Source organism: Carlito syrichta, unplaced genomic scaffold, assembly GCF_000164805.1.
Source record: "Carlito syrichta isolate Samal-C Ts95f unplaced genomic scaffold, Tarsius_syrichta-2.0.1 Scaffold128688, whole genome shotgun sequence".
NCBI lineage: Eukaryota > Metazoa > Chordata > Mammalia > Primates > Tarsiidae > Carlito > Carlito syrichta.
This window is the reverse complement of record NW_007072784.1, coordinates 82,283-102,181: the sequence shown is the minus strand read 5'-3', so window position 1 is coordinate 102,181 and position 19,899 is coordinate 82,283. Positions and strand designations below refer to the sequence as shown.

Sequence of the window (19,899 nt, the reverse complement as noted above, 5' to 3'; positions counted from 1 at the left end):
ATTTAGGTCTCTGATCCATTTGGAGTTAACCTTTGTGCATGGGGATAGGTAGGGGTCCTGTTTCAATCTTCTGCATGTGGTCAGCCAGTTTTCCCAGCACCATTTACTGAATAGGTTCTCCTCTCCCCATTGGTAGGTGGTGGGGGCTTTGTCGAAGATGAGTTGGTTGAGAAATTGAGGTTTTGCTTCTGGAATCTCAATTCTGTTCCTGATAAGAGATTTTTAATTAAAAACTGTATTTTCTGCAAGAGGTCAGCAGTCCTACTATCACATTCGTTTTCCTTAATGACGTTTGAAGCAACACCTCTCATTCTCAAGGTGCTGTCTCCCTTAAATTGCAATGTCCCTTCACACCCTTGGGTCATGCAGTCACACTCTCAACCCTGAGAGCAGGAGAGAAACCCACTGCCCATAGCCTACAGGGGCAGGAGCCAGGGCTCACAGGCAGAAGGCAGTCTGCTCAAGCCCTTGCTAAAAAAAAGTTTACAATATTCAAAAGAAACCCCAAATCTGCCACAATTCAAATAATAGGAAATATTTCTAAAGACATAGTACATTTTACGTCACAAAACGTCATCATACTTGAAAATTATGGGAAAGTAATTCAGGATTACAGAGGGGAGGCTGGAGGAGAATGGGAGAGTCATGTCTCAGATCCTGGCTTGGTCTCCGTGTGGGTGGCAGAGTTCAAGTCTTTAGGCTGTCAGTTGGTTCATGTGGTGCTGCACCCACTTCTCCTTAGTGTCAGCATGGATCTCCTTGGCCACCTCGTTTCTGAAGCTGTGGATAAAGGAGGCCTGGCCCATTAGATGGAACCCTTGGAGGGTTTTACCCAGGGGATGACTCACTGGGCTCTAAACTTGCCTGGTCCACTTGCTGCAGGTGAAGGGCCATTTGGGGACAGGAGGAAGGAGGTATGTGGACAGACAAGGTCTCTGGAGGCAGCTGCTGCTCTTGTTGTTCCTGGGGAAGGGATCCTGGCATTTGCTAATGCCATCGGGAGGGTAAGGTCTGGTGTTGATCCAGAGAGCAGAGCATGGGAAGTTTCCAGCCCTTGTTTATACTGTCTGGAGAATTTGCATTACAGAGTCTGGTCAGATCTTACCCTCTGAGTGTAAGATCCCAAGTCAGTCTCTGTCTTCCGGGGCAGAACTTTGGATTGGGGGATGTGGGGGTGGGGAGGGTTGATGTGAGCCAGGTTTTTCTACCCACCTGACAGCCTTCTGGGCACACTGGCTGCTGGTGATTTGATAACTCTTCAGCCGCTGCAAGGGGATCTTCTTACTATTAAATATGAAGCAGCAGGTGGTGGGGAGATTGAGTGCATCTGGAAATAAAGGCACAAAGAAAAAAAGCCTTTGAGAATGTGCTAGGCTCTTCTCAGCCTGAATGCAGCAGGAAGTGTGTGTAAGGGAAGGCAACACAAAGCAAAGAGGCAGCAGTGGATCTTACCCATCATGAAATCCAGTGCTCCTCCCCTCGGCCCCGAGGTGAAGTGGAACCTGTGACATGTGGTTCAAGATTTCAAAGTCTCAACTTCATAGTGGGGAGACGTCACCTTCAACTGGGGGAGACCGGGGGACAGGTCCTGGATATTGTCCCGGATCTGCGGCGTGTGGGACGATCAGCTGAGTCAGAGCATGGGCCTTGGATTGGGAGTCTTGCTCTGTGATGACTCGGAGGTGGGTAGGTGGGGTCACCCTGTTCCCAAACTGGACTTCAACTTTCCTTCTTAAAAGTAGGTGTTAAAGAGAAACTCTGAGGAGCCTTGCTGCTCAGAAGTGGGTGGACTCTGGCTTGGGGTTTCCTAGAAGAAGAGATAAATGGAAGGAAAGGGAGGGAGAGAAGGAGGGAGAGAGGCTGACTTACCTGGCTGAGCAAACCCCTGCGGGCTGAAGTCGGCTGCTGTGAACAGGAGGCACAGAAGTGGACAGAGACCTTCATGTCAGAGGGCGAGGGATGAGCTTCAGCTTCTGAATTGGTCTTGGTCTCTCTGTTCTTCTGGTTGTTCTGCCTGCTTCTTACAGGAAGCGGAGAGGTTGGAGCTCTCAGAAGACCTTTACCTAGGTAAGGGCATGGTCAAGTTGGGTTGAAGGGGGCTCTTGAATCTATTGAACTGGAGCTGGGCGCCAAAGAATTTTCCAGGAATTGCAAGAGGGCAGTTCTGGGCTGCAGCAGCAACGACACTGTTTCCTTCTGGCTGCACAGGCCATCGGGAGCCAGAGAGAAGGGAAGGGCACAGATGTGACACAGGCACTTACCATAGGACACCATCTGAGGAGCTGTTCCACACTTAATTCCTCCAACATGAGAAAGAAAACAATAAAAAACAATTCTTGCAGAGAAAGAGCACTGCGCTGAGGGCTTTGTATGTGTTATGTATTTAGTCTGAAGAGGTACATATTATTATTATCATCACATCCACTTCATAGATGAGTAAACTGAGATGCAGAGAGCTTAAATAACTTGCCCAAAGTCTCATGGGAAGTGAGTGGGGAAGCTGGAAGAGGAAGCTAGCCTGTTTACGTTTAATCTCCAGGGTAGTTTCAAACTTTCATTTAGCTGCAGAAGTCCTTTTCCAAGGCAAATTTTATGTGGAAATCTAATACTTGAGCCAGATTATGTCAGATTCTGATGATAGGGGTTCCCTACATCACATACTGTCCCTCTCCTATCTTCTTGGAGTCAGAACTTAGGCTTCATTCTTGCTCTGGGATGGCCTGGAGGTGGGTGGGTAGGGTCCCAGAGGTGCATGGCATGAAAATCTCTGATTTAGCCCCTTGTTTCAAGGAAGGACTATTGGGTTTCTAGAGCTGTTGATGGGAGGGGATGGTGTGGACCTCAGAGCAAAGAAGTGGACTGTTCACTCCTGTTCCTGGCCCCCTCCTTTGAAGGGCACACACCTGTAAGATAGGAGCTGGGGAAGGAAGTGCTGCAGTAGGGCCTGGAGATGGTGGGGGTGGGAAGGGTGTGTGTGGGGGGGACAAAGGTGAGAGGGGGGAGGGGTGGAGGCAGGAGGGCACTTGGATTCACTAAACATGCTCCTTCCTTGCTCACTCCTGGCTCTAAGACTTTGTTTACTTTTTGTGCCTTTCTGGAATACTCTTCCCCCTGCTATCCACTGTATCAAAACAAGCCTAGTGGAAGTAAAGGGAAGGAAATAAAGAGCGAAGATTAGAGGACTAGAAAACAACATATATTAGAAAAGATTGATGAAGCCCAAGTTGGTTCTTTGGCAAGCTTATAATGAAGTTAAAATTCTCTTGGACTGACTGAAAAAAAGAAAAAAGGCACAAATAACCCCTAGCAGGGAAAAAAAAAAAAAAATCACCACAGAGACTGCAGGCACCAAAAAGAAAATAGAAGAGTCGTATGCCAAAAAATTTAATTTAGAGGAAATAGATAAATTTCCCAAAAATATAACTTGCCAGATTGCAAGAAGAAATGAAAAATAAAAAGTAATCTGAAAACTATTAAAGAAATTGAATCAGTAATTGAAAATATTCTCACAAAACCTCCTCTGGGCTCAGAGGGCTTTAACAGCTAATTTCTCTAAGCATTCAAGGAACTGATAATTCCAGTCTTGTGCAATCTCTTCCAGAGAATATGAAAAGAGTGTGCACTATTCAGTTCGTTTTGAGTCTTACATAACATTGACACAAAAACTTGTCGAGGCCTGCAGTAGAAAAGGAGATTACAAGCTTGTCCCTTCAGACACATATCCTATTTTTTTCCATCCTATTCTCTGCCCTGGGAAGCCAACCTGGGTGGGTTACATCTGTGGAATTGCTGACTTTCTACCTCTGGGTTGAATTTGGACACTAGGGAGCCCCTCAGGATATTGGGTGGGAATAGTTAAGTTGAGGTATTTCTTCCTCTGAGGTCTCCCTGTGTACCTCAGCCTGGAGGCATCCCTTAACCAATGGTTTTAAGTTCTTTCAAGATGATCTCCATAAATTTTATGCTGCCATAAAGAAGAACAAACATATGGACTTTGCAGCAACTTGGATAGATTTAGAGTCGATCATACTCAGTGATCTATCACCAAAAAAAGAACAGAGTACTGTATGTTCTCACTCATAAGCGGACCTTGAACCATTATCATAATACTATAAGAAAGAGATTGGCAGTAGTGGGAAACTGCGGGGGTGGGTGGGTAAGATTGGCAGTTGAGGGAAACTGCTAGGGGAAGGAGGGACACACCTCATCAATAAGGATACCTGCATAATCAACGTTTGCATACTTAACCCTGAATTGTACCCTACATCTTTAAAATTAAAAAAAATTAAAAAAGAGAATCTCCATGAATTTATTCAGGCTTGGGGAGGTTTATGGAAGATATCCCCTACCTTTCCTCTTCAGATCTGGGCGGGGGTGGTGATAACCATGTTCTTACCAGTCTCCAGAGTATGCTGGTAGTTACTCTATACCCACGCACATATTTGTAAATAGCTTCTTGAATAAATCCTTCTCAAATTCTTCCAGTTTAAGTGTCATCTATTTCTTGCTGGGACCCTGACTGACATCGACTTGTGTATCCAGAAGTGGCCTCAGGAAATAGACCTTTCAAATGGGATTCTGGGATTGGATTGCTCACATATTTTAGGAGCACTGTGCAAAGGGGCATAGTAATAGCGTCTGGTGGCATCATGATTGCACAAATTACCACACTAGTGGCACAGCAGACTGTGCTTTAACAAGCCCTCCAGGTGACCCTGATATACACAAAGTTTAAGAGGCATGGGATTAGAGCATGCCTCATTGTCCCTGCTGATCCATAGAGAATAGCCACCACTGAGCTTTGAAGGATGCTGCCCTGCTCCCACAACCTCATCAAAGCATTTTTTAACACCTTGATAAAGGGAGGGTTTCCCTGGGCTCCACTGGGAGTGCAGTCAGGGGGTGGCTAAGCAACTTGTGCAGAATAGATTCATTCCAATAGATCCACTTCCCTGAGCCTTTGCGACGCTTTCGTAATATTCCAGGGAAGTTTGGACATTCCAACTTCGTTAACTGTGGGTTTCTTTTTAAGTCAGACTTCAGTTAGCCAATCTAGCTGACCATTGACATCACTCCCAGGTACTTGTGCAAGTACATTAAATTCTGAATTTGGCTAATTGAGCCCCATGCTATTCTCAGTCTAACACCCTTAAAATTCACTCCCCCACACACACCCCTATGCTTTCCTGGAAATTGAGTGGGTGAGGGGACATTTAAATCCAACTGTAAAAACTCCTGTTTGTTCTTGCCTGTGATTCGGGCTTAATAGTACAGAAGAGAGACTGTGTGTTTAGGAACCTGGGATTTGGAGTCAGTCAGGCATGGTTCAAGTCCTATATCCAACATTTACCGGTTACATGATTTAGAGCAATTTGCTTTTCTCTCTGAGCTTCCAGAGGAAACTGACTGATAATCTAGTGAGCTTCATTATGAAGATGGGAAAGTCAGTAGGATTATGCATGGAAAGTGTTTAGCACAGTGCCAATAATTTGCATTCCTAACAAGTTCTCAGGTGATACTGATGCTGCTGGTCTGAGCGCTGCTCTCAGAGAACTACTGCTGCAATGGACCTGGGTTTGCTGATGTCAGCAGGAAGAACAGAATCCAGGTGCAGCAGAAGCAGGGTGGTGGCGCTCATTAAACAGCAGAGACAGGGTGGGCACAATTACCCCAAGAAGCAACAGGGCCAGAGCTTTGATTGGCAGGGATTTGTAGCAATGATTATGGGATTCCTAGAAATGAAATAAATGAAATGCTTACAAAGGCGCTGCTTGACTTTCAATTCTAGGGAGCAGGAAGCTAGTTCAAGTCCCTGTAAAAGAAACTCCTGTGTCTTACCCAGTTATCAGATTTAAGTCACTTCACAGACCTGAAGACCCTTGCTGGGAAGGGTAGGGCCAGGTCTCTTCAAGAAAAAGCCTTGCAACGCTGACTTGCCAGATGAAATATAGGATACTTAGATCTGAATTTCAAATAAACAGGGAATGATTTTTTAGAATAGAATAGCCTCTTGCTAAATCTGGCAACCCATAGGTCATATACTGTAAGTCTTCCTCCACAACTTTTCCAGAGGAACCTGCTGCCATAAAGCAGGGTGACTGCACTGGGGAAGGAAATAGTGAGACGTTCTGAAATTATCTGATGATGGTTCTGAATGGATGGTACTCTGTGGAGACCCAAAAATCCACCCTAGTTGACAGTCAGAGTGAGAGCTTATGAAGGTCTTATTTCAGTTATGCAGTTATGTCCAGAGCAGACGTTCAGCTAGTTGTTTTCCAATCCAATAATCTTTATATAACAGAAGTCTTCTAGCTCTATAGAATCCTGTGATTTTATAATCATTATGTTGCTGTAGAATCTTGGTACCCAAGAATCCTGCCATCTGTCTACAATAGCACTGGGTAATCTTAGTGCCTACCATCTGAAATATAGTAGAGCTGGCTAATGTGTGCAATGTTGTGGTTTTCAGGGACTTGTTTACCTGCTGAAGTCAATTCTCACTTATGGAAAAGTCCTGATCAGTAACAGATTAAAACTGCTCAGGGAAGCACAGCTGGGGCACCCTGTACCCAGACTTGCCCCTGTCTTCTCATCTCATTCTTTAAGGTTCTGGGGAGTATTGATGGTGCAACCTTTCCATTCTGTAGGACACGTCTGACTGCTGGAGTAGCTACTGAAAAGGGAGAAAGCCAGCACAAATCGCATGAATCGGTATTCTCAGCCCCCAAGACTGGGTTTTTCCAGGGATAGTCAAGTCTGCTGAGGAAGAGAATACTGCCATTGGGATGCGGAGAGGCAGGTCCGTGCTTTGCTCATGAAAACGTTGCAAGACCACTTCCTTACTTCTTCCTTCATAGCACCTTCACTCCTCTCTCCATCCTTTCTTATAATTTCCCACCCACCTATAATATTTTTTCCCATGTCACCCAAACAGGAATTGTTTGGTACTGGGTTTAAATCAATGCCTCATTTATGAAGACTTCCCAGGCTGCATAGATTTCCAAGGGGCCGAAACTTACTCTGAAATAAATGGTTGATGACCTTCCAGGGCAAGCCTTACTACTTCTACTTGGTAAACCCAGTCTTCCTTCTGGGCATTCTTGAGACCAGCAAAAAATGAGTCCTTACCCATGATCTGAGGGCCTTGGAAGCCACAAGTCTCATTCTCGGTAAGAGGACTGTCACAAACTTTATACTGAAAACCAGACAGGAAAACAAAAACAAAAACAAAAACAAAAACAGGGTTATTTTAGGCAAATTGAAGCGTGTCCTATCCATGTCTCCAGTGGGGACTTGGCATTTTACCAGTCCTTGAGTTGCCAATTTCAGTGTTTACAGTTTCTAGTTTCTGCTTCCCTTTCCTTCTGGGGAACTCCCAGGGTGACTGCCTGGGCTGCCCCTTCCCAGGACCAAATGGAAACTGCCAACAGGAACAGTCTTGTATTCAGCATACTCTGGTACTGAGAATGAGCAAGGAAAGGGAAGCTTTTCTATTAGGGCAGCATTTTGTAGAAACTTTTAAAAAAATAATATATGATGACCTAGAATACTTAGGAAGTGTATACTGGAAAGTATAAAAATACTATAAAATAATTTGCACATACAGCATTGGGACGGAACTACAGGAAAAACTGTGTTTGTTCCTGTATTCTTTCCATGTGACAGTATTAGGGATTTTACTAGATACAGATTAGTTTCAGTTCGTGAATTAATGCTATGTCAAAAGTCATTTGATATCTTTCGATAGCTTAAATATTTTTTCAAAAAATTTATTTTAAAGATGTGGAGTACAATTCATGGTTAGGTGTACAACTGGTAAAGTGTGGGCCTCACTTTGGTCACCTGGTTTGAGATCAGGTACTCTCATTGATAATGAAGTGTGTCCCCTGTTCCCCTGGCTGTTTTCCATTACTGATTATCCCTTTCTTACAGTATGATAATTGTCCAGGGTTTGCTTATAAGTGAGAAATGTTCTTTGTCTCTGTGATAGATCGCTGAGTATTATAGACTCTAAGTCCATCTGTTGTGAATAATGCACAATAAACATGCATGTGCAGGTATCTTTTTCATAGAGTGGCTTGAGTTCCTCTGGATATATTCTCAGAAGGGGGATCATGGGGTCATATGGAAGGTCAATTTTTAGATCTTTTAGGATTCGGCACACTAGATCAAACATCTAAACATAAAACTTCAAACTGTAAGAACCTTAAAAAATACAGGAGATGCCCTTATGGAAATTGGAACTGGCAACCAATTCCGGATCAAAACCCCAAATGCCCATGCCATAAGAGATAAGATCGACAAGTGGGACCTCATCAAACTGAAAAGCTTCTGCAAAGCAAAAGAAACCACCAAGAGAGTAGGGAGACAGCCCACAGACTGGGAAAAAATATTTGCCAACTGTATATCTGACAAAGTCTAACATCCAGGATCTCCAAGGAACTCAAACGTGCTGAAGAGAAAACAACAAACAGCCCTATTAAAAAGTGGGCAAAAGATATGAATAGACATTTCTCAAAAGAAGACATGTGAGCAGTCAACCAATACTTGAAAAAATGGTCAGTCTCACTAATCATCAAAGAAATGCAAAGTTAAAGCACACTGAGATACCACCTAACTCCAGTCAGGATGGCCGTCATCAACAACTCAAAAAACAACAGATGCCGGAGAGGATGCAAGGAAAAGGGAACACTTTTACACTGTTGGTGGGAATGTAAACTAATACGACTTCTGTGGAAAACAGCGTGGCGATTCAATAGCTTAATATCTCAGTGAAAGAATAGTCATCTGCTAAACAGAAGCACTGTAACTTATCTAGGCCGTATCATGCTATTTGGCATTCTAAATGATGCCATGATGCACATAAGCAATCTTTATCAATATTGTTGTTTACTTTATGGACATGGAAGTGGACTGGCTGAATCAATAGTATGAGTAGATTCAGACCATTAAAAACTTATTTTCAGATTTGTCATTGACATATTTGTGTATTACACATGCAATAATATTCACAAATCTTACCAATGTAGTCTGGCTTTTAATCTACGTATGCAACATATAACCAGCACTCACATCAAAGTTGATCTTTTAACTCATCAAGGCTGAACTTCTACCTCCACCTTCTAGAAGTAATCACTCTTTTGACTTCTGCTACCATTGATTATCTGTTCTTGAAATTCACATAAATGTAATCATATGCTATGCACTTTTCTGTGTCTGAACTCCCGTGTTCAATGTAGTGTTTCTAAAAAACATATCAGTTGTTTGTTCTGTTTGCTACCAAGTAGTATTTCACTTTATGAACATACTCCAGTTTGTTTATTCATTTTTCTAGACCCCTGGGATGCTTCCAGTTTTGAGCTGTTATGGATCGAGTTGCTAGGAAGATTCCTATTCAAATATTTTTGCAGACTTATGAACTCATTTATCTTAAATATTTACTTAGAAATGGGATTTTTAGGTCATTAAATAAACATATGTTTTATTTTATTTTATTACAAACTGCCAAATAGTTTTGCAAACTTCACCAGCAACACATATGATTTCCATTTGTGATACATTTCTAATACTTGGCACTATCATGCTTTTCTATTTTAGCTATTTTGGTGGGTTTGTAGTAATATTTTATTTTGTATTCAATTGCATTTTCCTGATTACTTGTGATGTTGAGTTCTTTTTTATGTTTATTGGCTATTTGAATATTTTATTTTGTGAAATGGCTGTTCTATTTTTCCATTTTTAATTGGGTTGTTTTCTTTTTCTTATTAATTTGTAAGAATTATTTACATAGACTGGATTGAACTAGCTTACATGTAATACAATATATCTTCTCCTAGTTTTTAGCTTGTCTTTTTACTTTCTTACATGTCTTCTGATTAATAGTTATTTTCAATTTTGATTAAGTTTAGATTTATACATTTACAAATTTTATGGCTACGTGTTCTATGTTTTGTTTAAGAAATCATTTTCTATCCCAAGTTGAAAAATATTCTCCTGCGCTTTCTTCTAGGTGTTTTCTGCATTTAGATTTTATATCTAAGTTTATGATCCATCTTACATTAATTTCTGTCTTCAGTGTGAGGTAAGGGAGAAGTTTATTTTTTCCATACAGACATATCTGTTTGCTCCAGCATACTTTATTTGAGAGACTTCTGATTTCTTCATTGTATTGGTAACCTTCTTAAGAATCAAATGTGTGTGTATGTGTGTGATCAAAACCCCAAATGCCCATGCCATAAGAGAGAGAGTTTTTGGATGAGATTAATATTTAAATTGGTAGATTAGGTAAAGTAGATTGCTTTCCCTAATGTGAATGAGCCTCATTTGATCAGTTGAAGGGTTGAATTGTACAAAAGGTTGAGTTCTGAGTAGAAGAGAATTCTTTCCCCTGATGCCAACTGGGACATCAGTTTTTTTCATGCCTGTAGACTGAAACTGAAACATTGACTCTTCCTGGGTCTCCAGTCTGCTGGACTTTGGGCTGGAACTACATCGTCAGCTCACATGGTTCTCAGGCCTTTGTATTTGGAATGGAACTATACAGCGAGCTCTCTTGAGTCTCCAGCTTGCTTACTCACCTTGCAGATCTTTTTATTTTATTTTATTTTATTTTTGAGTTGGAGTCTCACTCTGTCGCCCAGACTGGAGTGCAGTGGCCGCTCCTGGCCACCGCAGCCTCGACCTGCTGGGCTCCGGCGATCCTTCCGCCTCAGCCTTCTGAGTAGCTGGAATTACAGGCATGCACTACCACCCCTGGCTGATTTTTTGATTTATTGTAGAGATGAGGTCTCGCTGCCCAGGCGGGTCTCGAACCCGCGGGCTCAGGTAATCCACTCACCTCAGCCTCCCAAAGGAGCGGGATTACAGGCTGAGCCACCCAGCCCGACCTTGCAGATGTTAAGACATGTCAGCTTCCATAACTGTGTGAGCCAATCTTTAATTATGCATCTCTTTTTTTCCTCTCTCTCTCTCTCTACACACACACACACACACACACTCTCTCTCTCTCTCTCTCTCTCTATATATATATATATATATATTTCATGACGAATCCTGACTAATACAGATCTATCTCTATCTATATATAGATAGAATATATATATTTATATATAATTAGATATACACCCACATATTTCTAAACGCTCTACTTGTTCTATTGATCTGTTTGTCTATCCTTATGCTAATACTGCCAATACTACACTATCCTAATTATTGTTACCTTATATTAAGTCTTGAGATCTGGTAGTGCACATCCTTCAACTTTGTTTTTTTGTTTCTGTCAAGATTGTTTTGACTAGTCTGGATCCTTTGCATGTTCATATAAATTTCTATATAAGAAACCATGGTAACTGAATTGGGATTGCATTGACTCTTAATACTAAGTTGATATCTTAATATTATTGAAACTTGTACTCCATAAAGCTTGACTAAGAAAAGTTTTCCATTTATTTAGGTTCTTATTTATTTTCCTTTAGGTATGTGCAGTAGTTCTCAGTATAGAGAACTCACACATCTGTTGTCAAATTTATTCTTACATATTTTATATTTTTGGTGACAAAATAAATGGAATTTTAAAACTTAAATTTCCTAATTTCTTAATAGTATATAGGAATTCAACCTATTTTTTGTATTAACTTAATTTCAGTGATCTTGAGAAATTCACTTATTAGTTCTTGTAGTTTTTTTAGATTTCCTTGTATTTTATACATATATAATATGTCAACTGTGTGTGACATTTTAAATTCTTTCTTTCTAATATTCGTGTCTCTATTTCTTTTTTCTTGCCTTATCACACTACTTAGGACCTTGAGAACAACATTGAAAAGAAATGAGAAATTCTTGTCTAGCTCCTGACCTTTGATGTTATTGTTCTTTACTTCTGGAAGATCTGTGCTTTCAGGATCATTTCCCTTAAGCCTTTAGATTTTCTCATAGTGAAATGTTGTTATTCTGGCAACAAATTCACTAACCTTTCTTTTTTTTCTTTCTGAAAACGTCATAAGAGTAGAAAAATAGTGTAACAACATATACCTAGTTGACATTCTGCACCTAACAACTTCAGAATAGCCATTTAAAATAAATGCACATGGAACATTTATCAAATTGATTATATGCTAGACTATAAAGCTAGACTCAACAAATATAATAGATTTGAAAATATTTAGTATGTGTTCCCAATCCATTATGGAGTTAAATTAATACCAACAACAAAATGATAAATTTTTCTAATATCTTGAAGCTTGAAAATTTAACCATGTTCATCTAAATAACCCATATATTAAGGAAGACATCACAATGGAAATAGAGAATATATTTTGAAATAAATTATGACTAAAATGTGTCATATTAATATTTGTGGGACATAGCAAAAGCTGTGTTTAAGTCATAGAATGAAATGCATGTATTAAAAAGAAAAGCTTAAAACCAGTAATCTAAGTATTAATATCAAGAATTAGAAAAAGGGTGGAAAATCAAATCCAAAAAGTAGAAGAAAAGAATAAAAATAGAAATGAATAAAAATAGAAAATAAATACACAATGAAGAAAAACACCAAAACAAAAAGTTTGTTATTTGAAAAGATTAATAAAATGTGAATTCCCTCGTACAAATGATCAATGAATAAAATGCAAAAAGTCACAATTTAGCAATATTAGATACCAAAAAGGAAATATTAGTACAGGGACTATAACTATTATAAACTAATAAGCAAGATATTGTGAGCAACTTCAGATCAATGTATTTGAAGATTTTATGAAATGGATAAAATTTGAGAAAAAACAGTTGATTAAAGATAAACAAAAAAGATAGGATGTTTTAGTATTTCATATCCACTAAGTAATTGAATCTGTAATTTAAAACATTTTTACAGAGAAATTCCAGGGTTCTTTACTTTTTACCATTAAACAAGGTAAACATACTAATTTTATAAAAACTTTTTTTCAGAGAATAATTAAATAAGGAACACATTGTAGTTCATTTTACAAGATCACTACAATGTTGATGGCAAACGCTGAGAAGAACTTTCAAGAAAAAAAATTATAGGCCAATATCTTTTATGAGCATAGGTATGACAGTCCTGAATAAAATATTAGCAAATGGAATCCAGGGATATCTGAAATAACAATATATTATAAATAGATTAATTTGATTTTTAAAATACCAGCTTATTTTAAAATTGGAACACCAATGAATGTACTTCACCACAATTACAAAATAAAGTAGAAAAATCATATGATCGTTTGAATAAAAAATCATTAGTCAAATTTCAAAGGCCATTTTTGCTAAACAAACAAAAAAAAGGTACTAAGTAAACTATCAAATGTAGGAAACTTCCTTAATGTGATAAAGAGTATCTATAAAACACCTAAAACAAGCATGACTATAGTAGAATATTGAAACCTTTCATTTGAGAGCAGGATGAAGACAAGAATGTCTATTTTTATTCATCATTGCACTGGAGGTCCTAGGGAATACAATACAAGAATCTGAAATAAAATTTATACGATTATAAGGGATGAAACAAAGCTGTCATTTCTTTGCATGAAACATTGTTTTTGTGAAAAATATCCGTCTACAGATAAACTATTAATAATCAAGTGAATTTAGCATGATTGCCTGCTCATAATGCAAACATTGATTTTACTTTTACATATAAGCAACTAACATTAATAAATGACATTTCAGAAATGATGTGACTTCCAATAGCTTATGAAACCCCAAATATCTAAGAATAAATCTGACAAGACATGTGCAATACACAGAAAATTTCTAAGCATTACTGAGAGAAATTAAAGGAGACTGGAATAAGCAGTGGGATATGCCACACATGTGAATAGGAAGAGTCAGTATAATAAGATTGCCAACTCTCTCACAAATCCAGTGTAATCCCAATTAAATCCAAGCAAATATTTCATGAAAATTAATAAGCTTATTCTAAACTTTTTAAGGAGAAATAAAAAGACAAAAATAGTCAAGACAATCATAAAGAACAAAGGTGTAGAACTTGTACTACCAGATACTGACACTTATTAGAAAGTTATAATCATTAAAATGTGCCATTGACCAAGAATAGATAAATATACTAAAGAAATAGATTAGAGAGTCCAGAAATAGAATCAGGTATATATGGATATTAAATTTACAACTAAGTTTGTACTCTAAAGTAGTCAGGAATTTTTTCTTTTCTTTATTTTTAATTAATTTATTTATTATAAAGATGTGGGGTACAATTAAGGGTTACATTTATAAACCCTGATCATGCAGGTACCTTTGTTGATGAGGTATGCTCCTCCCTCCCCTAGCAGTTTCCCCCAGCTGTCAGTCCCATCCCCCCTCCCCTGACAGTTTTCCACTACTGCCAATCACTTTCTTATAGCATTATAATTGTTCAAGCTCACCTTATGAGTGAGAACATATGGAACTCAGTTCTTTGTTTCTGTGATAAATCACTGAGTATGATTGACTCCAAATCCATCCAAGTTTAATGCTGGCTCAATGGGATAGTTATTGGGAAATATAAAATTTTTGTCCCTATCTTTAAACATCCACAATAATTAATTCCAGGTGGGTTGTAGCTCTAAATGTGAATGAAAAAATATAAAGCTTTTAGAAAATACCATAAGAGATTATCTTTGAGACATTGTGGTAAAGTATTCTTAAATGAAAACTAAAGTATTAACCACAAAGGAAAATAATAGATGGACTATATTGAAATTATAATCCTGTTTTTTATCAAAAAGCATCCGTAAGAGAATAATAATGCAAATCACAGATTATGAGAAGATATTTCAATTGATACACCCGACAACAGATTCAGGTGTATTCAGGTGTGGAAAATATTTCTAATTCATAACAAAAAGACAACAATAAATAAAAGTGACAAAAGACATAGGCTAAACAGATACACGGAAAAATGTTCAGTCATCAAAGAAATGCAAGTTAAAACCACATTGAGATACCACCTAACTCCAGTCAGGCTGGCCATCATCAATAACTTGAAAAAACAACTGATGCTGGAGAGGATGCAGGGAAAAGGGAACACTTCTACACTGTTGATGGGAGTGTAGACTAGTACAGCCTCTGTGGAAAACAGTTTGGTGATTCCTAAAAGATCTAAAAATTAACCTTTCATATGACCCTATAATCCCCTTACTGGGAATATACCTGAGGAAAACTCAAATCACTCTATGAAAAAAATACCTGTAGCCGGGCTCGGTGGCTCAGCCTGTAATCCTAGTGCTTTGGAAGGCTGAGGTGAGTGAATTGCCTGAGCCCGCGGGTTCGAGACCTGCCTGGGCAACTTGGCGAGACCTCATCTCTACAAGAAATCAAAAATTAGCCAGGTGTGTAGCACGCGCCTGTAGTTCCAGCTACTTGGAAGGCTGAGGCAGAAGGATCGCCGGAGCCCAGCAGCTGGAGGCTGCAGTGGTCAGGAGCGGCCACTGCACTCCAGTCTGGGTGACAGAGTGAGATGCCAACTCAAAAAAGAAAAGAAAAGAAAGGAAAAAGATACCTGCACATGCATGTTTATTGTAGCATTGTTCACAGTAGCAAAAACATGAAACCAACCATGCTGCTCATCAAAAGAGGACTGGACAAAAAAAAAATGTGGTACATATACATGATGGAATATTATGCAGCCATAACGAAGGACAAAATTATGAACTTCACAGCAACCTGAATGGACTTAGAATCTATAGTACTGAGTGACCTATCACAGAGACAAAGAACTGAGTACCACATGTTCTCACTTATAAGCAGAACTTGAACAATTATCACAATACTATAAGGAAAGGAAACTGCCAGGGGAGGGTGGGGACAGGATTGGCAGTAGTGGGAATCTCCTGTGGGGGGGTGGACACACCTCATCAACAAGGGTATATGCGTAATGAAAATTTGTATACCTAACCCTGAATTGTACCCCACATCTTTAAATAAAAAACCTAAAACAAAAAAGAAAGAAAAATGGGAGAAAAAAAGACGTAGGTTAGAACCTTATAAAACAGAATATCCAAAAAAAATTTGAATGACTGTTCAGTCTCATTAGTCATGAGCAAAATACAAATTAAAACCACATGGGATAAAATTATACACGCAATCAGAATGGCTAACTTTTTAAAAGAATGATAATTCTAAGTGCTGCAATACCAGATGTGGAGCAGTTTGAGTCCATTTATGTATGTATATGCGTGTGTGTCTGTATATATATGTTTTGTAGCTATATACACATGCATATATTATATAGATTTATCTACCTATCCATAAAGAGTTTTTTGAATCATTTGAGATTAGGTTGTAGACAGAATGACTGATTATACCTTAATACTTCAGTGTTTATTTCCTAAAACAAAGAGTTCTTCTACAGAATAATAATACAAACATCACAATCAGAAAATTAACATTGATCCAACATTACTATCTGATCCAAATATCTCATTCAAATTTTTGTTTGTTGTCTCAAAGACATCCTTTATAAGTTCAGGATCCAGTTCAAGATCATGTGTTACATTTGGCTGTCATGTCTCTTTAGCCTCCATCAATATGAATTATTCCTCAGTCTTTCCTTGTCTTTGTGACCTTGACAGTAAGACCAGTTACTTGGCAGAATCTCTCTCAGTTTGATTTGCCTAGTGGTTTTTTTTCATGATTAGATTCAGTTTATGTATTTTTAGCAGGAGAGCTATTGAAACAATGCTGCGTTCTTCTCAACGCACCATATCAGGAAACACACAGATTAATTTAGCCCATTACTGGCAATGCTAGCTTTTATTACTTGGTTAAACTGTTGTCTGCAGTTCTCTTAATTCTATATGTTAGTTAATAAGTATTTTGTGCTTATTAATTGATAAGCTATTATTAATTATGCTGTGGGGAGATATGTTGGGGTTATGTCGATAGTCAGTTCCTAATCAGATTTTCACCCATTAATTTTATCATATGTAGATGATTCTTGCCTGAATTAATTTTTACTCTGATGGTTGCCAAATGATGATTTTCTGACTCTACCATTCCTTCTGTATTTATGGGTTAGTATTTAATTCTAAGTTAAAACGTTATCCTCTTTCATTTTACTTAATGGGCTAAAATAAACTATTTTGTAATTTTAAAAATTTATTTATTTTGGTGATCAAATTGTCCCAGACTGGCCAGTGTGAGACTTTCAGATTGGTTCTTATATGTTTTTGACACATCCCTGTTGTTCTTAAAATACTTCATTTCTCTTGGAAACAACAAGATAGTCCAGTGCTAGTGTCAGCCATTTATCCCAGGAGTTCTTGTTTCTTTAGTATAGAATAGTATTTATAAACTGGACACTAATGTGTAAACTGCTACCCATCTGCCATTGTTTCTAGATTTTCTCAGTGAATATAACCAACATGTACCTTGTATATATGTGTGTGTTTACCTCTCCATTTCCTTGCTTCCTTCCTTTCTTATTTCATTCCTTCTGTCCTTAAAACCATGAGTTTACACCAATACAACCAGCTCCAGGCCAACATCATAGAGTTTTTCTAGCCCTTCAGCTTTCCATATTTTTTTATGGAAGCTTCTGCAACATGAAGTGACTTGCCTTTCATTATATCTGATACATTTACTTGTTTGCTCAATTCATTTCTACCATGTCATTCGCCTAGCTATGTGGCTAATTTAGCCCCAGGCCTGTTGGCCCTGACTTGCAGGCTGCCCTCTGGGACCAGCCTTACCAAGCATGCTGGTTGAGTATTCCATCTTGGCCCCAGCCCTGACTGCAAAGAACACACTGGTAAGTCCTCAGTCCTGTTCTCAGCCCCGACACCAACAAAGTGACCACTTGAATTCATGGCCCTAGCCCCAGTGAACTTGCCACTTGAAATCCAAGCATTGACCAAGGGGAAGGGGGGTAAATATTGACTATATAAAACAATGAGTCCATAAAACAGATATTGAGGTGAGGACCTGTTTGCAGATGGGAAGAGACCCCAGGAATCAAGATTGAGAGGAATGAGAATCATATGGGCGACGAAAGAAGCCAGTGTATGGTGCATTATCAAGATTGACACCGCTAACAATGGAAACATTTTTTCTGGGACAACATGAGAAGCCTACAGAATGACTCCTGGAATCAACCACTGGAAAGAAGGATGCAGACACATTTAAATATCTGCCTCCACCCTTCATTGATGAAAGATTGTCACCCAGAGTGTTCACTCCCCCACACTTCAGAGCCTTGGGCAAGTAAGTGTGCTGCTGAGTCAACTCCTGACCGAGATGGTACCCAAGAGGAGGCTGTGGGCAGAAAGCAAGAAATGAGGAGACACACAGAGCAGAGATATTGAGAGAGTCAAGTGAGTCATGGTCTGCCACAGTTGGTCTGTCTGGGCTAAGGGTGAAACCAAGATGAACCCAAGAGGATGTGTCAGCTCTGAGTGATCTTAGTTCTGGCCCTCAGTTTTTAAGTGAATGAATGGGGGTTCACAGAGATGAACCAGTTTATGAAAAGGTGTGAATTTTTAAAACATTAATATTCAAGTCAGGGCACATAATACATCCATCGTTTAAGTACTTAAATCATATTATGTTTTATTTTACTGAAAAAAGCTCATTGTGATTTAAAATACAATAACACAATCCCAGAGCTGGGTAAGGTTTGGGGAAAACAGATGGGCTATGTCTTTTGCTGTGGTCTGGTATCAGTTCTGAGTGAGTCTTCATGCCTTTGGAACTTGGGAGTTGTGGTCCAAGATTTCATTAAACCCTGGACCTGCATCTCTGTGTCCTGCTTGGTCTTGAAGCTGTGTAAGAAAGAGGTTAGAATTGGCTGGAGCTCTTAAGTGGACTCTGCCTGGAAGATGCCGCTCTTTCCCAGTTGACTCTTGGCTGCTTTATGGCTACTGGGGCTTTGGATGTGCTACTTGGAACTTTAACAGAAAACCTGTTTCCAAATAGGTGGTATCTGACTTCTACATGTTTTTTCAATAAGCCGGCCCCTGGCTGGCTCTGTAGTTTTCATTCTAGGTACTTTACTTCCTTAGTCTACTCCAGCCAACAAAAATGGTCACTTTTCTAAGAGATGTGACTCTAGAACTGAAAGGACTTGTATTTACCAGAGTCCCTCACTTCTTGCCTGTGACACAGTATGATCCCAACTAACATTTCCAGAGGGAAAATGTTCTTATCCTAAGAGACGCAGACAGTTAAGCTCAGTTTTGGGATCAAAACCAAAGTCCCTGCGATTTCATGCTTCCAAGTATACTGGAATTGTGGCATACATATTCATGATCGTTAATGATAGGTCCTGTGGAGTTGGTTCAACAGGATAAGAAACTTCTTTGCCTTAGCAATGGGTCTGGTATGTGTCTCAATATGGTGGACACATGTTTGAATGAGGAGCCAGCTAAGCTCACAAAGTACGAGGGGAAATCTTGACCGTAAGAGGCTAACAAGATGAAGTCCCTTGCCTTTGAATGCTTGCAAGTTCTTAGGATTAGGACTGCAGGCACGAGGGGGGGCAAAAAATAGAATTATCTTTAGGAGGGCTGGTCTCTCATAGTACCCGCTTCCCCTGCTAGGTAAGTGTTCTAAGATCCCATTGGCATCAGTGTACCAGCTAGCCTTCAGCATAAATTTTGGAGGGACATAAACATTTAGACCACAAAGGAGATGAATTAATTATGTGTCTCAGAACTGCCAGCCTTTTATTTGTTTTTTTTTGTTTGTTTGTTTTGTTTTTGAGTTGGAGTCTCACTCTGTCGCCCAGACTGGAGTACAGTGGCCGCTCCCGGCCACCACAGCCTCGACCTGCTGAGCTCCAGTGATCCTTCCACCTCAGCCTTCCAAGTAGCCGGAATTACAGGTATGCGCTACCACGCCCAGCTGATTTTTTGATTTATTGTAGAGATGAGGTCTTGCTGCCCAGGCAGG

The 19,899-nt window shown here is 39.3% G+C and overlaps 1 protein-coding gene across 1 annotated transcript; it reads right to left on the bottom strand.

The window, feature by feature from the left end:
* Positions 1-695: 695 nt before the first annotated feature.
* LOC103250341 (C-C motif chemokine 13) lies at positions 696-17,819 on the bottom strand. The gene is made up of 5 exons (XM_021707978.1): positions 17,703-17,819; positions 7,129-7,195; positions 1,870-1,938; positions 1,213-1,327; positions 696-780 (listed from the first exon to the last, which is right to left on the bottom strand). Exons 1-5 carry the CDS (start codon positions 17,817-17,819, stop codon positions 696-698), a joined length of 453 nt encoding a protein of 150 aa, XP_021563653.1.
* Positions 17,820-19,899: the final 2,080 nt, after the last annotated feature.